This window comes from Pelobates fuscus, chromosome 6 (assembly GCF_036172605.1).
Source record: "Pelobates fuscus isolate aPelFus1 chromosome 6, aPelFus1.pri, whole genome shotgun sequence".
NCBI lineage: Eukaryota > Metazoa > Chordata > Amphibia > Anura > Pelobatidae > Pelobates > Pelobates fuscus.
In genome coordinates, this window is record NC_086322.1 from 89,068,265 (window position 1) to 89,083,981 (window position 15,717).

The window sequence follows — 15,717 nt, forward strand, 5'->3', positions numbered from 1 at the left end:
TGAGTGCCCCAGCATTAGGTCTACCTGATCACACACGACCATTCTACTTATATGTACACGAGCAAAGAAGAATGGCTGTGGGAGTATTGACACAGTACTTGGGATCATGGCAAAGACCTGTTGCCTACATGTCTAAGCAACTGGATGCAGTGGCCAGCGGACTTCCACCTTGTCTAAGAGCCGTAGCTGCAGCCGCCCTGCTAGTAGCTGAAGCCGATAAACTCACTCTGGGTCAAGAACTTTATGTACGAGTCCCACATGCAGTACAGACGTTGTTGGATTACAAAGGAAATCATTGGTTTAGTAACAGCCGTATGACCAAGTATCAAGCAATGTTGTGTGAAAACCCAAGAGTGCATTTAGAGACTGTAAACACCTTAAATCCAGCTACCCTTTTGCCACAACCCACTGAAAGTCAACATGATTGTTTGGAAGTAATGGATGAAGTATTCTCAAGTAGACCAGATCTTCGTGATTTTCCCATCCAGAACCCCGATGTTCAATATTACACCGACGGCAGTAGTTATGTGAAAGAAGGGATCCGCTATGCAGGATATGCAGTGACAACAATAGACAAGGTGATAGAAGCTCGGCCACTGGCGAAAGGAACATCAGCACAAAAGGCAGAATTAATAGCACTAACACGAGCGTTACAATTGGCTGAAGGTTTAAGAGTAAATATCTATACGGACTCTAAGTATGCGTTTTTAACCACTCATGCCCACGGAGCTTTGTATAAAGAAAGAGGACTACTGAATTCAGAAGGCAAAGAAATCAAGTACGCAGCTGAAATCCTACAACTATTGGAAGCAGTGTGGGAGCCGAAAGAAGTCGGTATCATACATTGTCGAGCGCATCTGAGAGGAGATGGTGATGTAACCAAGGGAAATCGGATGGCAGATAGTGCAGCTAAGCGTGCTGCTGAATCAGGAAGACAGGAGTATGTAGGGCATATAGCTGCTCTTATACCAACTCCACTGTCCCAATGGACTCCAGTTTATACAGCTCAAGAAGAGGAGTGGTTAAAGACTGAACCGGGAAAGTATCTGGAGAACAAGTGGTATCAGCTAGAAGATGGAAGAATAGTTATACCAGCATCGCTAGCGGTAGAAATTGTCCAAAATTATCACAACGGGACACATTCTGGGAGAGACAGTACTGAAGAATCTCTTAGAAAACATTTCTACATACCAAGATTGTCCAACTTGACTCAGGCCATTGTACGCAGATGTGTAACGTGTGCTAAGAATAATGCAAGACAAGGACCAGTAAAGCCACCAGGAGTTCAGTTTATGGGGGGACTCCCCATGTCCGATCTACAAATAGACTTTACAGTGATGCCTAAATCGGGTGGACATCGTTACCTGCTGGTAATTGTGTGCACCTATTCAGGCTGGGTAGAAGCATGTCCTACTCGTACAGAGAAAGCAGGAGAAGTTGTGAGATTCCTGCTACGAGAAATAATACCCCGATATGGACTACCCTGTTCTATAGGATCGGACAATGGTCCAGCTTTTGTTCACCAGTGCCTACAACAACTGACTCATATGCTTGGTATAAAGTGGAGGCTTCATACTGCATATAGACCCCAGAGTTCTGGTAAGGTAGAGAGAATGAATAGAACTATAAAGAACCAGTTGGCTAAAATGTGTCAGGAAACCCAACTTAAGTGGAACGTTCTCTTACCCATAGCTTTATTGCGAATCCGCAGTACCCCTACCAGAAGGATGGGCCTCTCTCCTTTTGAAATCATGTATGGGCGACCACCTCCCGTACTTGGTAACTTAAGGGGGGACTTGAGTCAGTTGGGAGAAGGAATTACCCGGCAGCAGGTTGTAGAGTTGGGTAAGACTATGGAGGAGGTACAGAAATGGGTACAAGATAGATTACCTGTGAATATTTATCCCCCTGTTCATAGTTATCATCCAGGAGATCAAGTGTGGATTAAAGAGTGGAATAATGTACCGTTAGGGCCCAAGTGGAGAGGTCCTTATGTTGTTCTTTTGTCTACCCCTACAGCAATAAAAGTAGCAGAAGTGACTCCGTGGATACATCACTCCAGGGTTAAACCAGCAGCAGTCGATTCTTGGCAAGTTACAGCAGATCCAGAGAATCCCTGCAAGATCCGGTTAAAACGCACTACTCAGTCGGAGTAACGAGGAATTATTGTGGATTACAAATTTTATTGTTACAGGTGTGAGTGAGAAGGCCATAATAAAGCCTGTCCGCTTACCATCACATAGTGTATAAGCCAGGAAAGTCTCGAAGGGACACCTGTGAAGATGAGCAGAACTCCATTCCCTGCAGCCCCTCACATCCTGGAAGCTGAGGCGCCATCGCACGGACGAAGACTGAGGATGACGGCGAAAGATGTGCTTTTGATAGTGTTTATTTATATGTGTTTTTATATTCAGGAAGGTAGAGGTACCGACACTCCTAGCTGTGAGGTATGCATTAAGACTACGAGAACAGGTAACCATATATCCCAAACCCTAATTTGGCATTCACAATACGAGTGTAAAGGAGATGTATCGAGATGTAGATACTTAAATATAGACTATAGTGTGTGCCATTTAGGAGTAGGAGAACCTAAGTGCTTCAGTCCGGAGTATCAGCCTCGTACAATTTGGTTGACTCTCAGGAATGGAGATCCTCAGGGGACCCTAATTAATAAAACGGTGTTAGAATCCGTACATTCTTCGGGTGTTCTGCTATTTGATGCGTGTAAAGCGATATCGAGTGGTAGAAAGCCGTGGAATGTATGTGGGGATCTTAGATGGGAGAGGACGTATGGGTCTAACGATAAATATATTTGTCCCAGTAGCAAAAATAAATATGTAAGTCCTAGATGCCCAAATAGAGATTATAACTTTTGCCCATATTGGTCTTGTGTGGGGTGGGCAACTTGGGGACAGACAGTAGACAAAGACATGATAGTGACTAAGTTGCCGACTAGCCCTTATTGTAAGTCTATGGAATGCAACCCAGTCCATATACTCATTAATAACCCCGACAAGTTCTTAGATAAGTATGGAAATTTATTTGGGTTTCAAATATACGGGACGGGTTTAGATCCTGGGACATTATTGTTTATAGGAATAGAGACTGATACGGTATCCTCCCAGACTCATCAAGTATACCATTCCTTTTACGAAGAGATGAGTATAGATAATAAGATCCCCCATAATGCTAAAAACCTGTTCATCGATTTAGCTGAAAGTATTGCCGGTAGTCTTAATGTTACCAACTGCTATGTGTGTGGAGGTACTAACATGGGAGACCAATGGCCTTGGGAAGCAAAGGAGGTAATGTCCGGTTCTGAGGCAGTTGACCAATTAATATCTACACAAGCCGATTATCATATGAGTGTTAGAGGTAAATCTGAGTGGAGATTAAAGACCTCCATCATAGGTTATGTTTGCATAGCAAGGAAAGGAATAATGTATAATACTTCTGTAGGAGAATTAACTTGTCTAGGGCAAAAAGCTTATGATGATGATACAAAGAATACAACTTGGTGGTCGGCTTCAAATGTCTCAGAACCATCTAACCCGTTTGCTAGATATGCCAATTTAAAGGATGTGTGGTTTGATCTATCCATCACATCTACTTGGAGAGCCCCAGCAAATTTGTACTGGATCTGTGGTAAGAAAGCCTATTCGGAGCTGCCACAGGACTGGGAAGGGGCATGTGTGTTGGGTATGCTCAAACCATCCTTCTTCTTGTTACCGATTGAAACAGGTGAGACTTTAGGTGTTAAAGTGTATGATGTGAATCATAGGAAGAAAAGGGGACCCATAGAGATAGGCGCCTGGGAAGATGATGAATGGCCTCCCCAGCGTATTATAGATTACTATGGGCCAGCCACGTGGGCTGAGGATGGTACCTTTGGTTATAGAACCCCTATTTATATGCTCAACCGTATTATAAGATTACAGGCGGTGGTTGAGATTATCACAAATGAGACATCACAAGCGCTCAATCTTCTAGCGAAGCATAACACCAGGATGAGGACAGCAGTCTACCAAAATAGATTAGCCTTGGATTACCTTTTGGCAGTAGAGGGAGGTGTATGTGGGAAGTTTAACCTGAGCAATTGCTGTCTTCAAATAGATGACGAAGGGCAAGCAATAGCTGAGCTTACTAGCCATATGGTTAAACTAGCGCATGTGCCTACTCAGGTATGGAAAGGGTACAATCCAAGTAGTTGGTTTGGTAGCTGGTATGAGTGGTTTGGAGGGCTTAAGGCAGTGGTAGGTGGAGTCCTACTGATTTTACTGTTGTGTCTACTCCTACCGTGTCTTATACCCTTAGTAGTTAGGTCTGTGCAAAGCCTGATAGGAAGTATAGCAGAGAGGAAGGCTGCTGCACAGATAATGGCCATATATAAGTATAAGGCTTTAGATCAGGGAGAAACTATGCAGGAAGATGAGTGTTGAAAAGATTCACATCATAAGATAAGTCTGGTCTGGTTCATGGTAACCTGAGGTATATGCAAACCAAGGTTAAGTGATGCCTCAAGTAATTGTGAAATATCAGAGGCATCAAAGGGGGGAATGTGATGTAATTCCAGTAAAATACAAGTTTAGCAGGCTAAGATTGCCACAAGGCATATGTATGTATATGTGTTTGTAGTATCAGTTGGTTAATTACACGTAGCTAAGATACTGTCATCACTGTACTGACCAGGTGCAGGAATGTAAGAACTGGAATTACGCGTCCCTCTCCTTTGTATCAGATGAGCCACGTGGTTAGACCGGATGGATGAGTTTAGACTCTATTCATTAAATAGGTTAAGGGTATGTGTGGGTGTAGTTAATTGTGGGAGGAGCTACAGTGCTATATAAGGAATGTACTCTATGTATTCAGTACTCAGACTTTGCTGTATTTTGGTGACGCTAGTCCCTCTGAGTCCCGATCGGTGATCCAATAAAGAATCTCTTCCTTCCTGAAGAAACCTGTGTCCATCTCTCTGTGCTTGGCTTCCGTCAGTTTCTCCGGTATCATTACAAGTATTCTAATCTTACATTTCAGATAATTAATTTTCAGAATCACTAGTTTGTGGTGAATGACTTCAGATTGACCTAAAGGATCCTGCACATTTGCACTTTGACGTTTTCTGTATTGATTATTGACATGCGTGCGATTACGTTGAGCCTATCTGGCTGCTAACCTAATGTGCTTGGTCACTTTTTATTAATTCATGTAGGATTTAATTAAATATCATTACATCTTGTTACTATATGTGTAAACATGATTCCCTTTATATTCCTACATTTTTAAATTAATGTGATTATTTGCAGTGCCTTTTTTTCTTCCTTACTTTATTATTATTCTTTTTATATATTTCAGCAAAATATTTACCTCTTTAGATAGCTTTAAAAGACTTAGCATTTCTTCCTTATGGTTTATGATATCTGCCTGATGTTCATGTTTGCACACTACTTGTAGACATGCACACAGCCACCAAAGCATCTAGAGTAAGGGTGGTCATAGTGTGTTATTCTGATACTTGCTCAAATATAGCTTTGCAGAGAGCTGGTCCAATGCTACGTCATGGTTTCTGAGCAGGTAAAAGTCAGAATTTGTCAAACCCTTGTCTAGTTCTTGAGTTCTAAACAGTCATAATAGTTGTACTAATTAGAAGAATGGACAATATGGAGGTTTCATTTATGAGTACCCCAGTTTAGTGACAGCTTTGTAGTGATTGAAATTATTGATTATACATCAGAAAAGAAAATTCCTAGACCAAATGAATATTTTTTTTTTTACAAATTCTAACCGTATCACATTATATATAATCACACATAGCATCCTTGAATTTTTAGACACCAATTATAATGTAAACTTACATTATCACCATACCAAACCTATTTCATAAAATTTGTCTGAAGGATTTTTTAGCGAAAGAGACAAATCACGATCACCTTTAGCTTTGACTTTGTGTCTGTATGATGTTAATGACACATAGACTGTGATATCATGGTGATACATTGGTGCTTTAAAGTCATTTTGTATCTAAACTGCTGTGTTTTTTAATATCTAAACTTCCAGATTTTGAATTTTGGACATGTAGCTTTCCAATCTATAAACTAGATTGGTATTAGACAATGGTATACATTTACAAAACATATGTAGGTAACACGTTCATTTGATGTATAATTATGTTTCACAAATAAAATTTGTTTTATATTTTTTCTGTTTTGTTTTTCTATTCTGTAATGAGGAGCTACAGTGCTGGATTCGGGGTTTCATGAGTCTGGAGCTGGAAAATATACTGGACCTAAATAAAAATGTAAATTTGTGTTTGTGGTCTCATGCACCTGATCTCTATATGCAAGTATAACTTGCATCCATATATAATACCATTCCTGAATACTTTTATGAACTAAAAATTTCAAACATATAAAATCAATCGTAGGCCGAGACACAGAGAAATTAACTGAGAATGCAGGGGAGCAAGAGGTACAAGAAGTCACAACCCACCCTATGGGTCATGTGGCACAAGGAATGCATCCTTTGGGTAATGGGGCACAAGGAATGCATCCTTTGGGTAATGGGGCACAAGGAATGCATCCTTTGGGTAATGGGGCACAAGGAATGCATCCTTTGGGTAATGGGGCACAGAAAGTTTCTGTGCAGGGAGCTTGGAGAATATATTTTACACCTATCTCCAATATAACTATAACTCCTAAATGACAGAGAATTGAGCAATGATACTGCAGCGGCATGAACTATGCACAAAACCTGCTTCATTAAGCTAAGTTTTGGTGACTATAGTATATCTATAGTGTTCCTTTAAATCGAGAGGAACAGAGATCCTGAAAGTGTGGGAATTGTCACTGTATTTTCAGTTAGGCCCACATAGTAAATCACATAATTTGTTTTAGTGACACTAAAGTCACTAAAACCAACTTTAGTTTAATGAAGCAGTTGTTATGTATAGACCATACCTCTGAGGTCGCACTGCTCAATTCTCTGTGTTTGTCAATGCAACCCTAGCCACACCTCCTCTAGCTGTGACTCACACAGCCTGCATAAAAATGTGGTTTTATTTTTAATCAGATGTTAACTTACTTTAAAGGTTTTAATCTCCTGCTCTGAAATTGAACACTCTGTATATTGCACATACACTAGGCCTCTGCAAGGTATAGCAAGCTATTAAACAGAGCAGGACATAAGAAATTCTAAATTAAACAGAATTTGCAATAAAGGAAGTGTGGCAACTGTCATTGTATTTGCAGTTAGGCCCACATAATAAATCACATACATGTTTTCATCTTCTTCATATATTCTGTAAATGTGTGTCTGAAAAACCTTTAGAAATATAAACTGACATGTCCTGCTGTAACTCTGCATGTCACCTCTGCAGCTTTGTGCAGTCACCTCATTATTGCTGTCACAATTGATCTGCAGCTGCCAGTCCCTGCTGACTTTGCTCCCGTCCCTAACTGCACATTACAACAAATTGCCCTGTAAGGATGAACAGTTCAGAAGGAAAAGGGTCTGGAGGGCAGCTGGGGTAAAACCAAAACAATGGCTAACACTGTGAAGGCATTAGCACACAATAAAGCATGCAAGCACATGCAGAACAAGCTAGATGACTGGTGTAGCAGCTATCATGTGAGTGTAACATTTTATTATGTGTATTTAAATATTTTCACGTTACACCCTGTGTAATGACATAGTTTGTTTGATTTCTGCAAATCAGAACAAACAAAATCATGTTATTATAATTAGTTAGAGGGGTAGTGTACCAGCGATCTGAAAAAAAATGTGTTAACTGTACAGTAGGTTAGTTTATATTTCAAAATTGAGTGTCCAAAGTAGGCAACATTTATGTATGAAAGTGACTAAATTGATTATTGGGGTAAAGAAAACAAATTGCTAGTAGAACCATAAATATTTTATGCTGACACAAAGAAAAAATATCATCATTTTCTCTTTTTATAAAATGATAATAGTGTTACAAAATAATTATTTAATATTGCAGTGCCATAATTGTAATGACATCCATGCTTGGTCCCTTTTTGACAGTGTCAAATAGCTTTTAGATTTTTCACAACAAAGCAAATCAAAGGAACATTCTGGTCACCATAACAACTTCATCTAAATGAAAATGCTTTGATGCCAGGAAGCCCCTGTGTGCTCTCTTTCCTTTAAGGGGTTAAAAAACCAGCTCCAGATCTCCAGGTCGCTCAGCGGTATTCGGCTTCTAAAACAGAGTGTAGGGAAGTGCAGATTGACGTCAGGGTGCTGCAGATTGGCTAGAGTGGTCAGTTGACGCTCTAAGTCAATCGCTAGTTCCCGGTTCATAAAAATGTTTTACTTTTTTATGAGTTATTGAGTAAAATGTTTTACTTTTTTATGAATGGGGAGCTACAGGTTGGCATAGAGTGCCAGCTGACCGCTCTAGCCAATCAGCGACACCCCTACCCAGCGGCACTCCGTGCTTCCTGACACTCAGTAAATAAAAGTGAACACATTAACACTGATATATTTTTTTTTTACCTGGGGAGATGAGAAGGTCCAAAGTTTCCCTGCCAGGCCCAGGTAACAAAGCCTTATGATGTGGTGTCCAGAATAAAGTAGAGGGTTCACTTCACTTGTCCTTCCTGCTCCAATCTCCCTTTCTTCTCCTTCATTTGACACAGTCTTCTATTTCTTCTGACACTGCCTTCTCTCCTCCTTGACTCTTTCTGCTCCTTTAACTTTCTGCCTATTTTGCACCCTTCTGCTCCTTTCTCTTTCTGATCCCTTTCTGCTTCTTCTCCTACTTTACCTTTGTGCTCCTTCTGATTCCTTCTGCTCTTTTACCTTTGTGCACCTTCTATCCCTTTCTGCTCTTGGCAGACCATTCCTGCTCCTTGCTGCCCCTTCCTGCTCCTTGCAGATCATTCCTGCTCCTTGCTGACCCTTCCTGCTAATTTCTGCTCCTTCTCCTACTTTACGTTTGTGCTCCTTGTGCCCCTTCCAGCTTATTACTGACCCTTCCTTCTCCTTGCTGCCCCTTTGTGCTCCTTGCAGACCCTTTGTGCTCCTTGCAGACCCACCCTGCTCCTTGAAGACCCTTCCTGCTTCTTGCTGCCTCTTCCTCCTCCTTGCTGCCCCTTCCTGCTCCTTGCTGCCCTTTCCTGCTAATTTCTTTTCCTTTGTGCTCCTTGATGTCACTTCCTGCTCATTTCTGTTCCTTCTCCTTTCTGCTCCTTCTTTTACTTTACCTTCCTGCTCCTTGCTAACCCTTCCTGTAGGCTGCTTCCCCCCATCTCTTACTTACCTGATATGTAGGTGGACCCCCCATCTCTCACCTGATCTATGGGCTGTCTCTCCCCCCCATCCTTCACTTACTTGATCTATAGGCTTTTCCCCCATCCCTCACTTCCCTGATCTATAGGCTGCCCCCCATGCCTCACTTCCCTGATCTATAGGCTGCCCCCCCATGCCTCACTTCCCTGATCTATAGGCTGCCCCCCATGCCTCACTTCCCTGATTTATAGGCTGCCCTCCATGCCTCACTTACCTGATATATAGGCTGCCCACCATGCCTCACTTCCCCTTATCTATAGGCTGTCCCCCATGCCTCACTTCCCTGATCTATATGCTGCCCCTCCGCCTCACTTCCCTAATCTATAGGCTGCCCCCCCCCTCACTTCCCTGATCTGTAGGCTGCCTTTGCAGTCTGGGAGATCCTGGCTGCATGTGCTGCTCCCCTGTGGATTCAGTCAGGAGAGAGAAGCTGGGAATTAGATGTAGCTTCCTATCCTTGTCTCTCTCCATTCACAGTGCCATCCACTGGCCAGACGCCCATCGGGACGAGAATATAATTTTGCCTCTTTATAAATCACTGGTAAGACCACACATTGAATATGCTGTGCAATTTTGGGCACCTGTTCTAAAGAAGGATATTATGGCACTAGAAAAAGTGCAGAGGCGGGCTACAAAATTAATAAAAGGAATGGAACATATCAGCTATGAAGAAAGGTTAACAAATTTAAACCTATTTAGTTTAGAAAAACGTCGCCTGAGAGGGGATATGATAACATTATACAAATATATTCGGGGCCAATACAAACCATTGTGTGGAAATCTATTCACAAACCGGACTTTACATAGGACACAAGGCCATGCGTTTAGACTGGAAGAAAGAAGATTTCGTCTAAGGCAAAGGAAAGGTTTTTTTTACTGTAAGAACAATCAGGATGTGGAATTCTCTGCCTGAAGAAGTGGTTTTATCCATACAGATGTTCAAACAGCTACTAGATGCATACTTGCAAAAACAGAATATTCAAGGATATAATCTTTCAATGTAGGGTAATAACTGCTTGATCCAAGGATAACTCTGACTGCCATTCTGGGGTCAAGAAGGATTTTTTTTCCTAGCTTGTTGCAAAATTGTGCTTCAAACTGGGTTTTTTGCCTTCATTTGGATCAACAGCAAAAAACATATGTGAGGAAGGCTGAACTTGATGGACGCAAGTCTCTTTTCAGCTATGTAACTATGTAACTATGTAACAATGAAATCCCTCCTTTCCATCCTGGAGATAATTGGCTTAAGGCACTGCAGTAAACTCAATTATCTCCAGGTACAGAAAATATCTACATTTTACACTAACAGCAAAAATACGTAAAAGTATATAAAAATACATAATTCTTATTATATTACACAGAACCCCCACATTTAACCTAATCCCAGATAGCTCAGATTTGAGCGCCCAATCTAGGTGAACAGCGCTCAGATCCCATGAACAGAGTAAATTTGCCATGGGGTAATGCATAGCAAGGGCTGTTGAGAAACCAAGGAGGGACAAAAGCAGTCAGTTCCAACTGGTTTGGCAGTGTGCCTGGGACAGCGCCCTGCTGGAGAACAATAGACAGGAAACGGGGGAGCGGAAGAGACACACCTTCCCATGGATTCAAATGGGCAGAAACAGTCTTTAGAAGTCAGTAAGCCCCAAATAGTCTTTTTAAATGGCAATACATTCCAGGGCAATAGTCATGAGGAAGGAGGCTGGCAATCAGGCTCCTCCAACAGCCAGGGGCAAAGGGCAGCTTGTCACCTAACAATCCAGTGACAAAAGGCATTTCATCACAAATGCAAACATATTACATCTGAAAATCGGCAGGAAATTACACCCCTAATTTGAAGCCGCTGGAAAGAGTGTTGGTGATAACCTATGGGAAGGTCTTCAGCCTGAAAGAGGAAATTTGATTGGGACTGGATTTGTATTGCTTATGTGCACTTGTATACTTTTTCAAATGCTAATAAAAATGTATACACTGGGGGAAAAAAGCAAAACCAATATATCTTATTTACACAGACTAATTTCTAAACACATTTATTGTAGCTGTAGAGCTCTGTAATATACTCAGACATATCAATAATACTGAGCTCATTAGAGATATAAGGTTAGAAAAGAAGAACAGATGGATTTTTTCCCCAAAATAGGGACTGTTCCTCTTAAACAGGGAAAGTATGCCAGATAGTGTAAATATGTATCTCCATTTTTCACTGCAGTGCTCCACCCATTCTCTGTAATCTACCTCCAGAGAAAAGTTTTCTGAAGAAAGGAAAATAATTATTCTGTATACACAGAATTGTAGTACATAGAAACGTAGAACGTGACGGCAGATAAGAAACATTCAGCCCATCTAGTCTGCCCAATTTTCTAAAAGAGAATAGAAAAAATTTGGGAAATTATAGCCAAGCGATGGCTTTGAGAGATTTCCAAATCAGAATGTTTTCCCCTAAATTTTGCAATTCACAAATTATGTCCTTTTTAGTGACAATTATTTTCCGTTTGTAAAATGCATGCCTTTAGTAGATTTAGTGAATAATTAAAATATACTATAGTTCATTCCATGTACATAAATACATTGTTTACATGCAATGAACTATACTATGCTATAGAGGTACACACACAACAAACAAGAGGTAAGGCAGAGTAGACACCTGCTTACTGGGACTGCATATGCCTAGTCTGCCGAATGTGCTGTGTTCAGAGGGGTGAATGAAGGCAGGTGGCGAAGGAACACTGATGTCTGTCCTTTTCCAGCATTGCTCTCTCGCACCATGCAGTGATGCTAGGGGCTGGGTTATGACATCACTCCAGCCCCGGCATCACTAAACAGCTTTCGAGGGAACAGTGCAGAAAGACAACAAAGATGACAGCAGTAACACTAGACTAGTCCCAAGGAAAAGTATCCCCACTGGATCCCAGGGAAAGGCTCCAATTTAGCTCTCCCAAAGGTAGAAAGACTGAGTGGCCTTAAATAAGTATAATAAAAAAAATATAATTTGTAAGTGTGTGAGTGTGTCTGTCAGTGTGTCACATCTGTGAGTGTGTCTGTTAGTGTGTCAAGTCTAGAGTGTGTCTGTCAGTGAATGTGTGTCTGTCAGTGTGTGTCAAATCAGTGAGTGTGTCTGACAATGAGTGAGTGACTGTCAGTGAATGTGTGTGTGTCCGTATGTGTGTTTGTCAAATCAGTGAGAGTATTTCTGTCAGAGAGTGTGTGGTGTGTGTCTGTGTCTGTGTGTGTGTCAGTGTCCTCTATTTGTAAATGTGTGCGAGTCAGTGTCCTCTGTGTGCAACTATTAAATGTGTATTATATTTTTATTTTGTGACTTTAATACTTCAGTTTAATAGTACATACACACACTCCTCCTTACAAACACAATATTCACATTATGTCATTTATTTTAAAAATATTTTATACTACCTTTAATCATGCTTGTTCTCCAAAATAAGATTAATTTAGATATCTGTGTTTACATGTTTCATTTGTAATTTATATCAATAGAAATTATTTTGTCGAGGCAGGGGTACTTAGGAATGTTTGTAGACCTGCCGTGGTACTTTTATCAGTAAAAGGTTGAGAAACACTGATTTAATTTACCTTGCCCTGTTGAAATGTGATCAATAAAGTACTAGTGCATGAATGATCCATACTGGTAAAGATGGTATAGTATGTTTGACATGTTTTATCACTTTCTTCCAGATGAACTCATGTGACAATAATCTGGATGTTTGCTGTGACCTCCTCAAGATAAATGCAAAAGTTCAGGGACACCTTTTGACAATACTCAACGACACAGCTCGGGACAGTAAGATAGCATAATCCTTGGCACAGACTTTAAGTGTATCCATTCAGTTATTGTTGTTAGCATACTGTCCAAATGCGTCAGTTTTTAAAAGCTTTTTGATATTTCAATACCCTCATGGTAACACTACAGTCATCAATGATATATCATAGGAATCTCTGAGCGAGACGATATGTGACATACATTATGACTAGATCAACTTGATCAGATCTAGTTGTCTCTACAGTAGAACAGAAATGAAAACTCATAAAAAGTGCAGTTTTCTTTCCATTACTTCCCCTAGTTTTCGTGTATGTTATTATGCATGTTACCAATAAAACACATCCGGCATTTTTGTAATGCCATATTTTTTAAGCAAGCATAAATGCTCCTTTTATTGTACCTTATGTCATGGTTATTGTGTTGTGCAAAATGTATTAAATCACTTTTTATAGTTCTTGTGACGTTTCTCACCAGTTGTATACAATGCCTCCTATGGTGTCCCGTTAGAATAAAGTACTAACAATATCCTATCAGGAAATAGAGAAGTAGAGATAACAATATGACCAATGGTAACACTTTACTATGTTGTGTTTTTTTCTTTGCTTTATAAGGTGTCCATGACCAAGGTGGTGAAAGTTCCAGTGGATATGATCCGCCCCGGTGGGGATCCAGCTTTACCCACAGTACCCCAGTTAAGGATACCAGCGTTTCCCTTTTTCGGGTATGTGGTATTAAACATTTATTTAAGAACAGGCTATTGGATGATGTGATGTGAATAGATATTATGCATAGACTCAGGCTAGCAGGGAGGGGTTATGGGATATTTGCCCCCTGGCCTGATTTCATGGTCTGCTATCATCCCTCCATAATGTGTAGTTATATGGGCTGGTTGGGGAGATCAGAATATATCCCCTGATGAGCCTTCTACTGTCTGTAAGAGGTGTGCACCTCCAGTTGGGTTACTACTCTAGCTGTTCAAGTGCTGTATGTGACATTGTAACATTTGATGTTCTGATTTGCACAGCAATGTGAGAAAGTACAGAGCATTCTGTTTGCTTTTTATGTTAACCAACATTGCTCCTTACTTAAAGGAACACTCCACTGCCCAAATAAAAAATAAATAAAATACAATTCACTGTTTAGTAGATGTGCTCCCAATTAGAACATGTATGCATATTTCTCACTGGCGTATATTTAAAAACAGTTTGCAAAAGCTCTTCCCAATGCAGCTCAATGAGAAGTCTTTGCAAGGCAGGTGCTGCCTCTAGAGGTTAGCTCCACTGAGCTAACCAAACCAGGAAGTAACAGGACCGATTGTTTGATTGACAGCCAGGGGGTGTAACAAGGTTAATTTATAAAAGTGTTAATTTCTATTGAAATCTGCACTTTTTGTAAAATGAAACAAAGAGAACTTTGGTTGCTGAGTGACATAGGGGTCTTGAGTGTCCCTTTACCTTTTTATCAATTATTTATCTCTGGCCATGTATCATGTTCCCATTCCTCAGATGTCAAGTCACAATTTCATCAGAGTTGAATATATTTATACATATACATACATGGGTCAACTAAATATTGAATTGCCCCCTACTAGCAATATAATTTTATTTCAAATTAAATGCAGAGTTCTGCGAAACGTACATGTAGAATTATTTATTGAATTATTATTTTATGAGTTAATGAAAAAGTGCAAATATACTTACAAATTACAAGGGATGGTATATTTTGTGATAGATTACAACCGTTTGGAAACAAATGGTATTCACCTATTTGAAGCAATTGCATGTTAGCCATTTGCCGAGCTATGCCACTATTTTGGTTGTCCAAAAGGTAAATTTTGTGATTTAGGAATCACAGGACAGAGACTTGAAGCTGAAAGAGCTATCCGTTTCTAGGGACTTGGAGTTGCATAGATTGGACAGCAAGAAGACATCTACACACCTAGAACCTTACTCTGCAGATCAATCGTGAGTTGCTTTTAACATAGACTATGGGTCTGGGATATGCTCAGTGTTACCAATTAAAATAACGAGAGAGAAAGATTGCTGACTAGTTCAAGTCACTTCTTGGTTTGGTGAGAATTTACTTAGAAATTCCAAATATTTCTGTAGTTAATGCTCCCTGGATTAGGAAATGTAGGAATATATTTTTAGTGTACTTTATTTTTTAACTAAAGTTCAGTTTAAGTAATTATAGACATCTCAGCACAAAGTCATGGAATCAAATAAAATGATATACACAACAAAAACACAACAAAAACAATTTTATAGGGATGTTTTCTAAAAGGAAAATTCAAAGGGAATTTAAAATTTTACGCCAAAGCAGTCAAACTAGAAACAATCTCAAAATCAATTATTGAAAATTAATTTCAAATTCACTTTGAATTCCTGGCTATTCTCACTTAGGGGAATAACCCTGTCCTAATGGAGTTAACAACTGCTGGGCACTTAGATGGAAAAAATACCCTTTATGGCCCCTCAAACCACAATGCTCGATTACCTTTCTTCCTGGTAGTGCTTTCTTTGTATATTTCTTATTTTCTTGTACCTTGCAAAAAGTACACTTCTTAATAATACATAACAGATAACAAATGCAAATATAGGACACTTATAATAAATGAGCCATTTTCACGAGAAAAA

General features: G+C 40.1%; 1 protein-coding gene across 1 annotated transcript in view; it reads left to right on the forward strand.

Moving 5' to 3' along the window:
• Positions 1-7,481: 7,481 nt before the first annotated feature.
• The window catches only part of LOC134615453 (mitochondria-eating protein-like), a 28,202-nt gene continuing 19,966 nt past the window's right edge, over positions 7,482-15,717 (forward strand). Inside the window, exons 1-4 of the mRNA XM_063459971.1 lie at positions 7,482-7,623; positions 12,997-13,102; positions 13,693-13,802; positions 14,927-15,045. Coding sequence (XP_063316041.1) covers positions 7,537-7,623; positions 12,997-13,102; positions 13,693-13,802; positions 14,927-15,045 — 422 coding nt within the window. The 5' untranslated portion in view covers positions 7,482-7,536. The remainder of the gene's footprint in view (positions 7,624-12,996; positions 13,103-13,692; positions 13,803-14,926; positions 15,046-15,717) is intronic.